The sequence below is a fragment of the Dromiciops gliroides genome, chromosome 2, assembly GCF_019393635.1.
Source record: "Dromiciops gliroides isolate mDroGli1 chromosome 2, mDroGli1.pri, whole genome shotgun sequence".
In the NCBI taxonomy this organism is placed as follows: domain Eukaryota; kingdom Metazoa; phylum Chordata; class Mammalia; order Microbiotheria; family Microbiotheriidae; genus Dromiciops; species Dromiciops gliroides.
This window is the reverse complement of record NC_057862.1, coordinates 46755144-46772043: the sequence shown is the minus strand read 5'-3', so window position 1 is coordinate 46772043 and position 16900 is coordinate 46755144. Positions and strand designations below refer to the sequence as shown.

Genomic DNA, 16900 nt, shown 5'->3' with positions numbered 1-16900 from the left:
AGGATAGGCACAGTCACCCTTTCATTAATTCATCCATTCATCCAAGCTTCATCCATGAACTCACTCACCCACCCATGAAACTCTACCCAGCCTGCCTGCCCACTCTTTTCTCTTTCCATTAATCCACTTCTCCACTCATCCATCTACCCAGCCTTCATTTACTCATCCATGATTCATTCCTTCATTATATATTTAGCTTGTAATATCGAAATGTTTTGCATGATTTCACATGTATAATTGATATCATATCTTTCTCGAAGGATAGGGGCAAGGCTGGAGAGAGGAAGAAAATTCAGAATGCAAAACAATTTTAAACAAATGTTAAAAATAAATAAATAGTGGGCTTGTTAAAGGGGGAAAATAAAATTTCTTGAATGAGGAAAAATTACACATTCACACATGTATGTACATGTGCACATGTATATTCATGTACATGTGTGTTCTATTGTGTGTACATATACATATGTGTGTAATTACAGATATCCTTTCTCCCACACTCTGCTGGTGAAAGCCTGTTCCTTGTCTTCGGGAAGCCCCTGGCCTGAAGGGAGAGCTGTGAGCCAGAACATAACCAGGCACCAGAGAGCATTGGCTGGGGCCACACTAATGTCAGAGCAGGACTATCCTGGGACTTTGAGACTCTCCAATGCTGGCCCTGGACAGTGACTCAGAATGACATCTCCCACCTCCACACCTTTGCACTGGCTGTTCCCCAGGCTTGGCGTGTTTTCCCAGGCACCTAAACCCTGCCTCTTAGAATCCTTGGCTTCCTTCCAGACTCAGCTCAAACTCTAACTTCTCCAGGAGGTGATTCCCAGGCTCTGCCCCCGCCTCCAACTACCAGAGCCTTCCCTTCTATGGTCACTTTTCATGGGCCTTATGTGGGTGTTCTGCATGCCTGTTTAGGGACATGTTGTCTCTTCGGTTAGAATGCAAACTCCTTGAGGCAGGGGCTGGTTTTGCCTTTCTTTGTATCCCAGAACTTAATACAGTGTCTAGCAGTGATAAGTGTTTAACAAATGCCTGCTGAGAGATTGATTGGCTGATGAGAACCTGAGGAGCCCATAAACCTCCTGACACTCCTCCTGACACTCACTGACACCCAGGTGAATGTGCTGGTCTAGCCCCACTTCCATGACCTCAATCCCAGCCCAGCCCCACCACATCCGTCTGCCCCAGGCTTCCCCTCTGAGACTCTTGTGCACCGCCAAGGCTCAACCACCAGACACATTCATTATAACTAGGTTACAACCAGAACTAGACAAGTGTGCGGGCAATGGGAGTGGGACAGAAAGTGTGGTTTGTTCTGAGCTGCTCACCAAACCCCTCGGGACTCACTGGCTCCACTTTTTTTTTCTTTTTTTTGCGGGGCAATGGGGGTTAAGTGACTTGCCCAGGGTCACACAGCTAGTAAGTGTCAAGTGTCTGAGGCCGGATTTGAACTCAGGTACTCCTGAATCCAGGGCCGGTGCTTTATCCACTGCGCCACCTAGCCGCCCCCAACTGGCTCCACTTCTATCAAGGCTGGGCCTTGGCCCTTCCAGCCTCACTCTCGCCCTCCCTGGCCCGGCCCTGCTTTCTCTGAATCCCCATAGCAGGGAGGTCAGTCACTAACTGACCATTCGGGTGGGTCCTCACTCTGCCCTCTAGGGCCAAGTGGAGCAAGCCTGATGCCTCTTCCACAGGACGGGCCTGCAGCTGTCACATTTCCCAGCCCGCCCCAAGTCTTCACCTCAACATATTAAACATCTCTCCTTCCTCCTTTACCCATTCCTCCTCTGATGTGGTTCCAAGCTCCCTCATACCCTCCCTCATCCCTGTTGTCTGCACATGCTCCGCTTTGCCACCGTCCTCCCTAAAAGTGGCCCCCAGAACTCAACGTGGCACCCCAGACTTCCAGACGGGACAAAGTCCAGCAGTACTAACACTCCCCCCACCCTGCTCCCACCACCTCCTGATCTGATGTGCAGGAGCACATTTTGGAAATAGCTGCACACACTTGTGGGATCCTGGGAAGACAAGACCTACAAGTCAACACTGAAAAACACTGCAGAGACAGCTTCCCAGGGAGGCAGAAAGAAAAAAAGGAGCCGTGTAGGGCTTCGATTAAAGGTAGCAGCCAAAACTGGATACTTGGAGACAATGCAGAGAACCAGGAAGGGTTCAAGACATTTCCTTTTCCATCCCTCAATCAACAAGGCTTTTAAGTCTTACAAAATGATTTATTCATATATGTGTGTGCACATGTGTATATGTATACACCTGCATGTATATACTGGCATATACATGCATGCATACACACACATATATGCATACACACCTCTACAACTGCATGCATGCATGCATGCATAAAGACATACATACACACATACACACATACATGAATCTCATTTCATCCTTCTAACAGCCCCATATGGTAGAGGTGCTGTTATTATCCCCATCTGTCAGATGAGAAAACTGAGGCCAAATTAAGCAACTTGCTGAGGGTGATCTTACTAGTGTGAGGCAGGATTAGAACTCAGGTCTTCCTGTCTCCATGTCTAGCACCCCATCTACTTGGCCACCTAGCTGCTTTATTAGGTGCCTACTATGTGTCAGGCATGGCACTTGAGTGCTAAGGATGAAAAGACAAGCAAGAAATGGTCCTCCTGGAAGTACTTACATGAATTGATGCTAAATGACATGAGTAGAACCAGGAGAACATTGTACACAATATCAACAACGTTGTCTGTTGATCAACTGTGATAGACTTGACTCTTCTCAGCAACACGATGGTCCAAGATAGTTTCAAAAGACTCATGAGGGAAAATGCTCCAAATCCAGAAAAAAAGTAATGTGGAATCTAGACGCAGATTGCACCATACTATTTCTACTTTTTTTAGTTTTCCTTTTATGAAGTTTTTCCCTTTTGCTCTGATTCTTCTTTCACAGCAGGACTAATGCAGAAATGTGTTTAATGTGATGTACATATATAACCTATATCAGATTGCTTGCTGTCTTGGGGGGGAGGGAGGGAGAAAGATTTAAAACTAGAAATCTTATGGAAACAAATGTCGAAAACTATCTCTACGTGTAACTAGAAAATAATAAAATACTATTAAAAAGAAAAAGAAAACAGTACTCGACTGCAAGAAGCTCCAAAGGCTCGCTCCTTTTGTCTCCCATTGAGCCTGTGGTCAGTCGGACCTGCCCGATCCCCTTTGCCTGGACAGTAGGTGGTCAGGCTGTGCCTTTCCCACGCTGTGATCCTTTGAAGCCGAGGGCAGGAAGGCTGGGATTCACTTTGCTGGGTTCCAGGCCAACGCTTCAGCACCCTGAGGTTCCCCGGGATGCTGCCTATGTCACCCAGCAGAGCAGCTCTTCCTTCCACTGAGTGTCATCTGAAGATGAATCAGGAGGCTCACTGCGCCTTCAGCTCTCAGGAGTCCCCTTCTGATGATGAGACTGTCCAGCCCCGATAGAAATGCTGGATGGATGAGGGAAGTGACCAAGTGGGCCTGGCAATGGACCCTCTGCCCTGCTCATAGATCCTACAAAGCCATGCTTATCAGGGCCACTATATTGGTGCTGTACAGCGGAAAGGCAGGACCAGAGCTCCATTTTACCACATGAGTGACCTCAGGTAAATTGTCTAATCTCTCGGGACCTCCAGTTCCTCTTCTGTCCAATGGGGAGAAGCCAATGAGATGGGCCCTTCCCTCCAGGCCTGTGAGCTTGGCTCACACTGCTCCCCTCTCCTGGAATGTTCTGCTCCCTGCTCTCCACCTGGCCAAATGTTCTCTGTCCTTTGGAGGCCCACCTCAAATGCCCTCCCCTTCAAGAAGGCTTCCCTGATGACTCCCTCCCTTGACCTGTCCTTGCTCTGAAATCCTCCTATAGAACACGGAACTTGAGTGTCACCCAGTGGCTCTTCATTGCTCCCTAATTGATCCCTGGGCCAGACAAGGGGTTTGCTGCCCACACTGGTCATTAAGAGACTTATCATTAGACTGTCTAGCATTGTTTTGTGTCTACATGAGTCTCCTTTCACCAGGCTGACTCTGAGCTCCTGCAGGCGGAAGGCAGGTTTTTACCTTCCCCTGCTTATTATTATTCAGAGGCAAGTCCAGAGCTGGAGACACTGACCATGAGGGCTTCAGCAAAGACCCACTAAATGACTGATGTGTATTTCTGAGGGCTTGTGGGTGTGGAGACAAAGAGATGCAGCTGGGATGGGAGCCCAGCAGTGTGTATGACATTACATCCCCCGCCAAAACTGCACATACAGCCAACAAAAGCAACAGGGCTGGCTGAAGATGAAGGGCAGTGTTGCTCCTTGTCCTATGGGAAAGCACACAAAGTGACTCCCTCTCCTGGCCTGACTTTTACCCCTATCTTGACTCCCCCAACTCTCTGAAGCAGGAAGACATGGTGCTCCCAAGAGCCCCAAGCTTCTCTCTGCTCCCCCATACCTGCCTGCTTAAGCTAAACCTGTGCCCTAATATGTGTGGGGAAGTCCTGGTGTGGAAACTCCCTCCACCGATGAAGACGAATCCCACAGCAGACTAGTCAGAAGACCCTGAACCCAGGTGTTCAGCTCATACTTCTCAACTGTAGCAGGGGCCCGGGAAGTGCTTGTGGAATCTGGATTGGGGGGTTTAGACAACACGGAGAGGCAGAAGGGACCTGAGTGGCCACCTTATCCAGCCCTCTGTTTGCCTCATCGTACAGAGCCTGAGAAGTGTGCCCATGATTCCTACAATGCAGGCCTCAAGTCCTGCTCCTGCTGCCTCTAAGGCCCGCTCTCGGTCCTTTGGACTTCCGGCCTCCCTCCCAACCTGCTGATCATCCTGAACCTCCAGGACCTACACATGCCCATGCACACACACACACACACACACACACACACATCTACTCATTCACGCTCACACTCAGGCACACTCACATACTCATACACTCAGATATCCACTCATTTGCGCTCACACTCAGGCTGGCTTGCACACTCATTCCCACACACTTGCATGCTCATGTTCATTCCCACCCTCCAGTACACCCCCCTCTCTCCCTCACCCCCAAAGTCTCACCAGCATTCTCTTCCTCACAGCTCTGCTTTATTTTCTTCCGGCACACATAGGCAAGAGCCCCCAGCAGCCCCAGGAGGCAGACAGAAAGCCCCACAGTCACCCAAAGGGCCTCCGGTGGGAACGCCATCACCTGGCCTGTGGGGGGGGGGAAGCAGATGAAGCAGAGAAGAGTGACCCGTCAGCACCGAGCCCTCCCAGTCACCTGCAGGAGTTCTTGAAGAGCAGATAGCGCCCACCTCCCTGAGAGAAGGATGAGGGCTGACCAGAAGCCAGCAGAAGCCACTGGGACAGTTAAGTCTTCAGGGCCTTCACGAGAGCCAGGTCCAATCCCCACCCCATCGACCTCTTCCCACCCCTCAGACCCAAGCATGGCCCTGCAGGGTACACGGCTGGTGTGGAGAGCACCCCAGATGGGAGATCCAATGTGGCAGAAAGAACCAAAGGACCTTTGGTGGCTTTCGGTTTATTCTTAAGTGAAGTGGGCAGGACTACTTGTTCAAGGGAGCCCAGGGGGCTGCCTGAGACTGGCATTATGAGGCAGGGCAGTAGCAAGTGGAAGGAATGACCAGTAGAGGTCACAAACCACCCCTCCTTTCCCAGAGCCTGACCCCTCCAGAAAGTAGACTATAATCCATCTGAGCAGTGAACCCAGAGCATTCCCAAAGAGGAAGGTAGATACATGAGAGAACCACAGAAGAGGGAAGCAGAAAAGGCACTTAGTCCAAGCTAAAGAAGAGACAGGGGGCCTAGGAGGACCCAGGCACTGGAGCTGGGGGAGAGAAGAAAGCATCAAGGAAAAGGAGAGGACGGGAGTAAATCAGAGCATTGTAAGCCTCTGCAGAAGTCAGGGACCAGTAGAGACTTGCAGCTTAGAGTCTGAGACGAGCTAAGTCAGGCTCGGTCGGCCAGGAAGCCAAGCGCCAGACAGACAGACCTCCCCTACTGGGGGCCTTGGCTAGTGGAAGGAGGGGAGAAAACCCAAAGGAAAATCCCGACTTCTTGGAAACAGAGGAGAAAGGGACTTGAATGGGGCTGGGGGCCAGACACAGGTGCCCAGGCTTGAGGTCTAGGAGGGGCACGTGTCTCCTCCACTGCATGGGGCTGGATTTAGTCTTTCTTCAGTTCTAGGATGGTGTCCTTGAGAGAGAGCCTGGCTAGCAGGGAGGCCAGGAGGGGTGGATGGGGCTTGTATTGCTGCATTTGAGGAGAGGTGGGAGGAAAGGGCGCACAACTGCCTGGTTGTAGCCCCAAGAAAGAGCCATAAGCCCTCAGGGAGGGTACTGACAACAGAAGTGAAAGCCAGCAAAAATCCCCTCCCTTCTTTGCAGAGAGGTGGGACCTCGGGTGCTGAAGTTTGAGTGTTTATGTTGGTTTGGCCAAACTGCCCCCCACCCCTCTCCCTCTCCCTCACTCACTCACTCCCTCTTTCTCTCTCTCTTCCCTCTAATCTCTCTTCCCCCTGAAGTGGGATGGAATTAGGGCGATCAAATTGATTGTGAGTCATCCCAAAAGAATTACAAGACTCAGTAACTCAGTATCCCAAGTTTTATTGAAAGACTGTTGACCACAGGGAGAGAACCAGAAAAAGAAATGGAAAGGTATCTCTCGAATAGGGAAAGAAAAGATATTTATAGTATAGATAAATTGATTATCAGTCTCATAATAATCTCCACCTCAGGGAGGTACAGGGGAGGGCTTATCCTAATTTGGACTTCCTGGGGTCCTAAGCCAACCCTCAAGGTGGGTACCTTCTTCCATAGAGGTATGTTTGTTGTTATTGTTGTTGTTTTTTGGTGGGGTAATGAGGGTTAAGTGACTTGCCCAGGGTCACACAGCTAGTAAGTGTCAAGTGTCTGAGGCTGAATTTGAACTCAGGTCCTCCTGAATCCAGGGCCAGTGCTCTATCCACTGTGCCACCTAGCTGCCCCCAGAGGTGTGTTTTTAGGGTTTACCTGTCATAAGGTGAATCTGGGAACAAATCTGAGCTTCTCTACACATGTTCATAAAAAGCACACCTAAACTTGCCAAGGTCAGTGTCTTGGTGTTTTTGATCTCTTTCTTATTCTTAGGGCTAATTTGGGGTGTTCAGTTAGGATCTCTGTGATCTCTTTGCATTTTTGTTGTAGTTAGGCTCTGTATGACTTGTTTCTTTATGTTTTTGTTGTGGGTGGTAATTAATGGGGGTGATTAATAGGAGCCAGACCTCAAGGTACCAGTTAACAAGAATCTAGGCCCTGTCTTTGATGAGGGCCCAAGGTCTTAGGTTATATCCATTAACTGGGGTCTGAATCCCTCTTAGAGCTCAGCTCTAAATCAGAGCTCAGGTCTTAGGATTTTTTCTGTTAACCCTTTTATTGCCTCCTATATGACCCCCTCTTTCCCCTTTTCTCTCTCTCTCTCTGTCTCTCTCCCTCTCTCTCAAAAAGAGATGGCTCACTGGGTATGTGATAGAGGAATATATTCAAAAATGAGGGCAATGTAAAAACAAAAGAAATCAATTTTTTAAATGTTACAAAAGTATTTAGGTAACAACAAAAAGGGCACCATAAATGTGACCTTTCCCAGAGGGGTAACAGGAAACAAATGCAGGCTAAGACACCCTCTGGCTTGGAATTTGTGATCACTCTAATGTAAAACACAGGCTTTCTTACTCTCTGAAAAGAGCTGGTTTGCTAAGTTACTAAACAATGGGAATGAGATTTGTTTGGGGAGTGGGGTGGGGGGGGGAGAGTATTTAACCTACTCTAGAGTTCAAATTGTTTCCAAGTACTTTAGAAGAGCCCATTTCCATATGCACTTCATGTTCTATTTATAAATGGGCTAATGGCTAGGAGGATTGCAAGATGGGAGTATTATACAAATAGAACCCAGAATTCAGAGAGCCCTTGGTCGGTGCTTCAAGCACTCGGCTTCCCAGGGGTGGTTGCTTCCTCCACCAGCACAGAGCACAACCTCTCTGTAGACCTAGCAGATGATCCTTGAGAGAAGCTTAAAGACAATTTCCCATCACCCTCCAGTCATTCTGATGCCTTGCCTTGCCAAACCTGGCCAGGTTAAGTCCTGAAACGGCAGGCACACATTCCATCACCGGGCCAGACTCAGAGACCCTGCAGCCCCTTAGGCCCTAGTGAACCTTGGCGTGACCAAAAAAAAGAAAGACGCCCCACACCATGTTGAGCTGTCAGCAGAGGAGGCCTAGCAGTCGCTAGGATTCACTTCAGGTTCAGTGGATAGAGGCTGACCTTGAAGGCAGCAAGACGTGAGCTCAAGGATGGCCTCGGACACCTTCTAGCTGTACGATACCTGGCACGGCAGCCTAGTCTCCAAGAAGACTAAGTGCAGAGAGGATGGTGACCTACATTGGTAAAGGGTGTTTCCTCACCTGAGAATTTCTTCTGCCAATGAAATTACAGGCCCCGGCTCTATCCTTCCTCAAAGCCTCCCGTCTGGTCAGGCTTGACTCCCTTCCCTTGTTCAAGTGACTGGGTACACGCGAGCAATAAGATTTTATATTTTTTAGAAATTTATAAATTTTAAAATTAGAAAAATATTTTTAAGCGTCACAGATGTTGAACTGAGAGGGATCTCAGGAGCATCTCGCCTTTCCATTTGACAGATGTGGGAACCGAGGCTGACAGTTATTAGCCAGGGTCACATAGTTAAGGGCCTGTGGTGAGACTCAAACTCTACGCTTTCTGACCCCAAGGCTGGCCCTCTGTCCCCCCTACTAGACTGAAAGGTTGAGGTTTCAAAATGTCTGCCGGCCACTCCCACCCCCTCCCAGTGGGTCAGAATTAAAGGCATCTGGCCCAAAGGGGCAGGAGGCGCCAGAAGCTGCCCCAAGCCCAGGGCTGCCCCCACCCCCACCCCAGGCCAAGCCCTGACCACCCGCTGACCTGTAATGATGACAAAACCGAAGGCATCTTCCTGTAACACCGTGTTCCTCACCAGGCAGCTGTAAGTACCGTTGGCCCCCAGCGTGACCCTCAGCACACTGAGCACGTCGAAAAGTCCCTCCGAGTTAGCCAGATGGGAGGTAGTCACGTTGCTGGTCAGGGCTCCCCCAAGACCATCCTGCCAGATCACCTCGGCCTCCGGGTAGCCACCATAGCTGGAACAGGTGATGGTCACTGTGTCCCCTGGCTTCAGGTCCTTACTGGGCTCCAGGGTCATGCTGGGCTTGGAGTAGGGAGCTGGGGGGGGGTGGCAGAGAGGACAGGGAAGGGGTCAGAGAAGGGTCCTATGGATACACAGCCAGGAGGCTGGGACAGCCATAGGTAAGGACAAAGCAGATTGGGAGGAGAAACTTCCAAGTAAGAATTCTTCACATTTGTAGTCATGCACCCCTTTTGTGATCTACTAAAGCCCCCAGACTCCTTCTCAGAATGTTTTTAAATGCATACAACAAAATACGCAGGTTTACAGAGGAAACTATCAAACTATTTTTAAAATTCACAGACTCCAAATTAAGAACCCCTGCTTCAGAAACAGTGAGGACAAGGGAATGAGCCAAAGCCCCCAGCCCCAGCCCACCTCCCCACCACATTTCCCCCGGTCTCACCAGCCACCTGCAGGCTGACGGCAGCACTGCTATAGTGTTGGATCTGCACGAAGCAGGTGAAGCTGCCCTCATCGGTGATGTGTACCCGGCGGAGAAGAAGGGAGACATTGCCTTGGGCCAGCCGGTCATAGAAGAGGGCAGTGCGGTTGGTGTAGGCACTGCCCTGGTCAGCCAGCTGGTCCTGGCCCTGAGAGAAGCTGTGTACCAGCCGCTTGGTGTCCGTCAGCTGCCAGATGAGGCTGAGCTGGGGCAGCGTGAAGTTGGGGCCAGGCAGAAAGGAGCAAGGCAAGGTGGCATCCAAGCCCACCAGGGCCACCACGGGGTCATCGGGCACAGTGATCTCCACCGCACCTAGAGGGCAGGCAGGAAGTGAGAGGGCTAGCCACGGAGCTGTGAGCGCTTCCTGGAGACCTTTCCAGGACCCCTCCAGCATCTGAGCCTGAGGAAGGACCAAGGCGTGGTCTCTGCCTCCCTCCCCCTGCTCCCCACATCCTGCCTCCTTCTGCCCTTTACAGTCTGATCTAAAAGCAGACAAATTCCTTTCCACTTCCCTAGGAGGCAGCAGAGTGTGACAGAAAAAGCAAAGGATCTGGAGACAGAGGACCTTGGGTCAAATACTGCCTGATAATTATTACTGCGGTATCGGGTAAATCCTATTATCGCCTTGAGCCTCAATTTCCTTAACTGTCAAATGAAGGGGTCAGACTACATGACCTCTAAAGTCCTTTCCCGATTTAAATCTATGATCTTGTCCCTTACACTTGGGATCTATCCTTACCTTCATCTGAGACTGACACACACAAGCCCAGGCCCGTCCCTAGAACCCAGAGCCCAGAACTGGCAGCCTCGTATGTAGGCTCACAGAACAATCTGGGTTTGACCTGGGGCCTCTCTAGGAAGGAGGCCAAACGGGGGGTGCCGAGGTTTGGGCCCTACTACTTCCTCCCCCACCAAAGGACTCTCATAGCTTTCTTCTTAGGGTCATAGATTTGAGCTGGAGTGAACCTCAAGTCACTTTACAGACGTGGGAACTCAGGCCCAGGGTGGGGAAATGACTTGCCCAAAGTCACCCAGGAGTAAGCTGGGAAAAGTAGAATCTGGACTCAGGTCTTCTGTGACTCCCGTGGTCTTTCCATTGTTCCACAAATAGAGAATGAGTCTCATCTCCTGGGGCTGGAGGGGATGCGTGGAGAATTAGGGGAGAGGGTAGGGAAGTAGGAGATACGGAAAGAAGAGTGGGCAGCCTCAAGGTTTTCCCAGTGTCCCCCATATCTCTCCCTACTCTTCAGGCACTTGCCCCTTGCAGAGGGGAAGGGTGTCTCCCCATCCCCAACCAGAAGAAACATTTTAACAAACATTCTTCAGGGGGATCTCACGTGGAATCAGACCCCTGCGAACTAGGCATCCTGAGTGCCTGGATCCCCAGGCCCTGAGCCTGGCAAAGGCATATGGGAGAAGAGCCAAGGCAGGCCTGTCAGAAGCCCAACCTCAAAGTCTAGGAGCAAGAGCAGATGCTGAATTCCAACAGTGCAAGCATCTCTCCTCCCGGGTGGGAGGGGTGGGAGGGGTGGGAGGGAGGAGGAGGCCCTGGGAAAGCTGTAAAACCAGCTTGTTCCCTCTTCCAGCACCAGGGGGCGGTAAAGGCTTAGGGAAGACTGAGCCTAGGTCTGCAGTGACAGAGCCCCCCCCCCCCCCCCCCCCCCCCCCACACACACACACGGTCCCTCCCTCTGCTCCCTCCTCTCCTGGGCTCAGGTAGAAAGGTGAGGGGCAGCAGGAGGGATGTGGATCTGAGTCTTTCCTCCCTTATTTCCAGGCCATTCATCCTGCATCACTGATGCTCACACTGGGGCCCGTGATGTCCCGAGGACTTCTGGAGGAGGGAACTCCTCCTGCTGAGGCAGCTCAGCAGCCTCGTACCTTGTGCTCAGGGAGGTGCCTGGAGCCCTGAGGATGATGGTCCTTGCCCCCACCCCCACGGTCCAGAATCAGAAGCAGGCCTTCAAGCCAGGTGGTCTTCCGGGCCCCAAGGCCAGCTCTCCATCCATTTTGCCAACGGCCTTTTCATGTTCATAATAAGACATTTCCACAGCACTCACTACCAAGACATTTACATAAAGAACACTTTGAAATTTGCAAAATCCTTTGCATACGTGGCCTTGTTTAATCCTTAGAAAACCCCAAGTAGGTGGTGACTAGGGCATAATTATACCCATCTTGTCAACATGTAAGAGAAGTTAAGTGACTTGCCCAAGGTCATGCACCTAATCAGTGTGGGAGGATTTGAACCCAAGTCTTCCTGCCTCAAAGTCCCACATCCCCACTGTGCTACGTAGGTGAACACTTTACTGAGCGCTTGCTATGTGAAGGGCTTCACGTTCAGTATTGTGGATGATAAAGGGGGACGTAAGCCCTAGAGTTCTCTCCAACAGGAGCTCACAATCTCTCACCCTCACCCCATCCTGCCAAAGGTCCAAGCCTCTCCTTTCTCTGTCCTCCCTCCCCTCATTGGCCTTACCTGTCATGCCAAGCAGCAGCAAGACTCCAACTCCTGAGCCCAGCACAGACCACCACAGCATCTTCTGGGCTAGGCCAGCATCCACACCCCTCCGGGCTCTGGACTGAGAAAGAAAATATGAAATTAGGGGCCTTCGAAGACTTTGAATGTCCCCATAGCAAACCCTGCCCAGCACACACACTCACACACACACACACACACACACACACACGTCAACACCACCAATAACACATGTTCCATTAACCTGGAAGCTGCAACTTTCCCCAAAGCCAGGAATCCAAATCTTCCCCTCCCAAGCCCCCTTCCCCCATGACCAACCCTCAGCCAAGAACTAGGCCCTGTGCTCTAGAAGCCCCCAAACTCCCTGAGAGCAGGGACTGTCTTGTTCCTTATTTCTGTTGCCTAGCACACAAGATTCCCAAGGGCCCTGTTTGGCGTCTAATAAATGTGTGTTGAATTAAATGGACAGAATTTCCTCGGGGATAAGCTTGCCTTGCCTCCCAACATCATCCTTCACAGAAATGGGGATGACGAGAACAGGAACAGAAACAATAATAGCTCTTCATAGTGTTCATCTGACACTTTAAGGTTTGCAAAGAGTCTTACATATGTCACCTCATAGGATCCTTACAACAACACTGTCCAGTGATATCATTATCCCCATTTGACAGATAAGGAAACTGAGGCTGAGAAGAATTAAGGGACTTGCCCAGGGTCACACAGCTAGTCAGTGTCCAAAGGAGGATTAGAACTCATGTCCCCCTGACTCCAGGCCTGGCAGTCTATCCACTGTGTCACCTAGCTACCCATCAACACCCCTTCTCTTGCAGCTCCACACACCATGCCTGTGATGCCCCAATCCCAAACACTCTTCCCTCATCATCATTCTTCCCATATGTTTAATCCCAACCCTAAACCCCCCAGGGCCCCCTCCTCCAAGGAAAAGCTTCCTCATTCTGGGCAGAGAAGGGCCCAGGGAACGTACGTGGCTTGGTGGGGCTGGTCTGAGTCAGCAGCTGAGGCCCAAAGTAGGCTGGGAAAGGGCTGACTCCCCAAGGAGCTGGCCTGCAAGGCTGGTTTGAGCCAATGGGCTGAGGATCTTCCCAGACTACGTGATTATGCAGACCTGCAACAGAGAGCGGGTCTCACCCTCAAGAAGACTGGACTCTAGGGGCAGCTAGGTGGCACAGTGGATAAAGCACTGGCCCTGGATTCAGGAGGACCTGAGTTCAAATCCAGCCTCAGACACTTTACACTTACTAGCTGTGTGACCCTGGGCAAGCCACTTGACAAGTCAGGAAGACCTGAGTTCAAATACTGACTCAGGTAGTTGGTAACTAGGTGACCCTGGATGAGTCCCTTAGCATCAGTGTGCTCATCTAGAGAAATGGGGATAAAAACAGCACCTGCCTCACCGTTTTGCAACTAGATGACATAATATATGTAAAGCATGAGTGTTAGCTATTATTAGGATGAATCTCTCAGTTCCCCAAGCAGCTGTCAGTTGCTCTCTGTGCCTCACTTCTCTCATCTGTAAGATGAAGGGCATGGCACTAAGACCCTCCCAGCTCCAACACAAATCCCCTATTATCTGAAGATCATAGCTGGTAGAGGAGGTGCTGATAGACATTGGCATGAGGACACCCATGAAATCAGAGGTCCAAGAAATAAAAAGGGAGCCCTCCATGATCCCGGACTGAACTCTGGATGAAAGCTCTCCCTTTGCCAGGCAGGTAGCGCCTCACCCTAAGCCAACCTGCCCCTGGGAACCAGGCATCCCAAGTCCCTGGATCCCCAGGCCTTGGGCCAGGCAAAGGCACGTGGGAGAGAAGCCAAGGCAGGCCTGGCAGGAGCCCATCCCCCAAGTCCAGGAGCCCAGAGCAGATGCCGAATTCTGACCGTGCAGGCAGCTCTCCTCCAGGGAGAGGAGTGGGAGGGAGCAGGAGGCCCCGCCTTGGCACCTTCTGCTGGGGAGGCAGGCAGCCTGGAGGTTGCTGGCATGCTCCCCAGGAGCTGTCACTCTCCACCTCCTCCCCTTGCCGGCTCTAGTGACATAGAAGGGCCCAGGTAAAGCAGGCCTCCTTTGGTACAGCCTGGCTTGGATGGAGACCCACTTTCAATGAGCCACCTCCATGACAGAGCAGGCAGGCAGGGCAGGCACTGCAGTGAAGAGAGCTTTCCTTACACAATGCACTGCGTGGAGGGAACCCAGGAAGGGAGAAAAAGAGCAAGCATCTGCCCCCTCCATCACCCCAGTCTGCTCGTCTCTCCAGCCACCCCTCGGGTAGCCCCTGTCCAGAAGCAAGTCCTATGATCTCAGAGAGAAAGCAGGGGAAAAAGGGGAAGGGAGGGAGGGATGGGGGAGAGAGAGACAGAGAGTGAGAGACAGAGAGACACAGACAGAAACAGAGACTGAGATAGAGACAGGGACACACACAGAGACAGACAGAAACAGAGACAGACAGAGATAGAGACAGAGACAGAAACAGACAGAGACAACAGAGAGACAGAGACAACAGAGAGACAGAGGCAGACAGAAATAGAGACAGAGACAGAGACAGAGACACAGAGAGAGATAGAAACAGACAGAGACAGAGAGACAGATCTGGATGGAAAGAGGGAGGGGGGAGAAAGAAGAGGAAGGAGGAGGGGAGGGAGAAAGAAGGAGAGAAGAGGAAGGGAGGAAGAGACAGATAAAGACAAATAGAGACAGAAGCAGAGACAACGACAGAGAGGGCATAGAGTGAGAGAGACAGGCAGTCTATACAGAGCTTATAGACTCTTTAAAGGATTATCCTTCAAATTTGTGAAGAGTGTGGAAATTTATTTTGATTTGGGGGCCCTACCTTAGCTAATTATCATTATTTTTTTTACAGGAGAGAAGAGGGAAGCCGGGGATCTGTGGGCAGAGTGTCTTCCAACCTGCCACTTACTAGATGTGTGACTTTGGGCAAGTCATTGCCTGACTCTGGCCCAAACTTTGCTCATCTGTAAAATGACAGAGAGGCGACAGACTCCATATGAAAGAAAGAATGAATGCTCGTGAACTGACCATGACTAATTTTTAACATTTCTAAATTATTTTTAAATGAGGGGATTGGACCAGGTGATTTCTAAAACCCCTCCCAATTCCAAATGAGGTCATCAGGAATCCCCGCCATGTGCCCTACTGGCCATAAGACATGGTCCTTTAGTCCCTGCTTAAAGAGCCCCCAGTGCAAGAAGACCCCTCTCCCCAGGGAGCCTGTTCCATTCCTGGGCAGCATTAGATGTTAGGAAGTTGTGCCTATCACTGAGTCTGAAATCGACATCTCGGCTGCTTCAAGCATTACAAGCCTAGTCCCCTTCCTCCTGACCGAGAGGCCTTCAGTTACTTGAATACAGCCTCACGCCTCCCCTGCATCTTCCCTTCTCCAGTTACTTGCAATGATTCCCATGTGGCGCACCTGGACATTATCTTGGGTGAGCTTATCCATGTACTCCATGTTTTCAAAGTCTGGTGACTAGAAATGAATGGAGCCAGGCTATCATCTCCCTAGCATCAGACAGGCCGCTTATATTCATGCCATTGAAAACTGCATCCATGTTGTTGTTTTTTTGGTTATCCTCTTTGACTTGTTGAATTTTTTTCCCTTTCCCAAGGGTGTTCAAGTTTTTTAAAAGGCAGCCTGGAAGGGGCAATGCTAAACTCAAAGGAGTGAATCTCTAATAGCAGAATGTCAGACACCATGCAAGGCCAGCAGGGCAGTGGGACATCTAAGTGCACTGTATACCACACTGTGTAATTGGTGGCTGTCTGAGACTAAATGCTGCAAGCAAAGGACTGCTAAGGTCAGTCCAGTAGAGAGCATCAGAGGCTCAACGTCAGATCCCGGGCAGACCCCAGGGCATTTCTCTGCCTCAGTTTCTACCAGGATAGTCGTCCATTCACCCAATCATTCATCGAACAAGCTTGAGTTTGGGTTGGAAGCTCAACAGTGTCATCTTGGACGAGTCATCCTGTATTTCACCCACTGAGTCATGTTGCTCTTTTCCCATTCTCCATGAAAACACCAATTTCTTTTCCTGGCCTCACCTGCAGTTTCCCATCTCTCACACACATTGCCCCGCCCCCACCACCAGTGATCCAGAGAGGCAATGGTTTGTCCCGTCCCTAGAGCAGCCTGCTCAGAGATGCCTGACCCTCTGCAGAGGAGCAACCACAGAGAAAAAGTACAAGTGTATCCTGCTCTTGGACTGGGCAGAATCTGGGAGACATCCACCCCTCTTCCCAGAAAGGCTCTGATCTCCACTCTTCTCCCTGTCCTAGCATCTCTAAGCACCGTGCTTGGACACAGAACACCATAGCAACAAGATAGATGAACTCAGAGCCGGGAGACCTGGCTTCTAATCCCACCACCGACACTTCCTAGCTGTGTAACCTCGGGCAGATCACTTTACCTGGGAATAATACCAATAATAATAATAATAATAATTTGCACTGGCCTACCTCATGGGTTGTTGTGAGGAACAGTCTTTGTGAACTTTAAACTGCTACAGCAATGGGTATAATCATTATTAGATTAGAAACAGCAGCATCCTCTATACACTATCCCCTGGCTATAGGATCGACCTTATCTGAGGCAAGGAGGCTGTGCAGAGGCTAGAATGCTAGAGTCAAAAAGGCCTGAGTTCAGATCCAGCCTCAGATACTTTCAAGCTGTGTGACCCTGGATAAGTCACTTAATTCCTCTCTGCCTCAGTTTCCCCATTTTTAAT

The 16900-nt window shown here is 50.5% G+C and overlaps 1 protein-coding gene across 4 annotated transcripts in view; it reads right to left on the bottom strand.

Moving 5' to 3' along the window:
* The window catches only part of CD276 (CD276 molecule), an 81724-nt gene that overhangs the window by 7724 nt on the left and 57100 nt on the right, over positions 1–16900 (bottom strand). For 2 of the 4 annotated variants that reach the window (XM_043989924.1, XM_043989923.1), the window contains exons 2-5: positions 12143–12240; positions 9625–9975; positions 8960–9256; positions 5064–5198 (exon numbers count right to left, since the gene is read on the bottom strand). In XM_043989924.1, coding sequence (XP_043845859.1) covers positions 5064–5198; positions 8960–9256; positions 9625–9975; positions 12143–12203 — 844 coding nt within the window. In that variant the 5' untranslated portion in view covers positions 12204–12240. Of the gene's footprint in view, positions 1–5063; positions 5199–8959; positions 9257–9624; positions 9976–12142; positions 12246–13127; positions 13269–16900 lie in introns of all 4 variants that reach the window. The other 2 variants (XM_043989922.1, XM_043989921.1) reach the window with 2 other exon arrangements.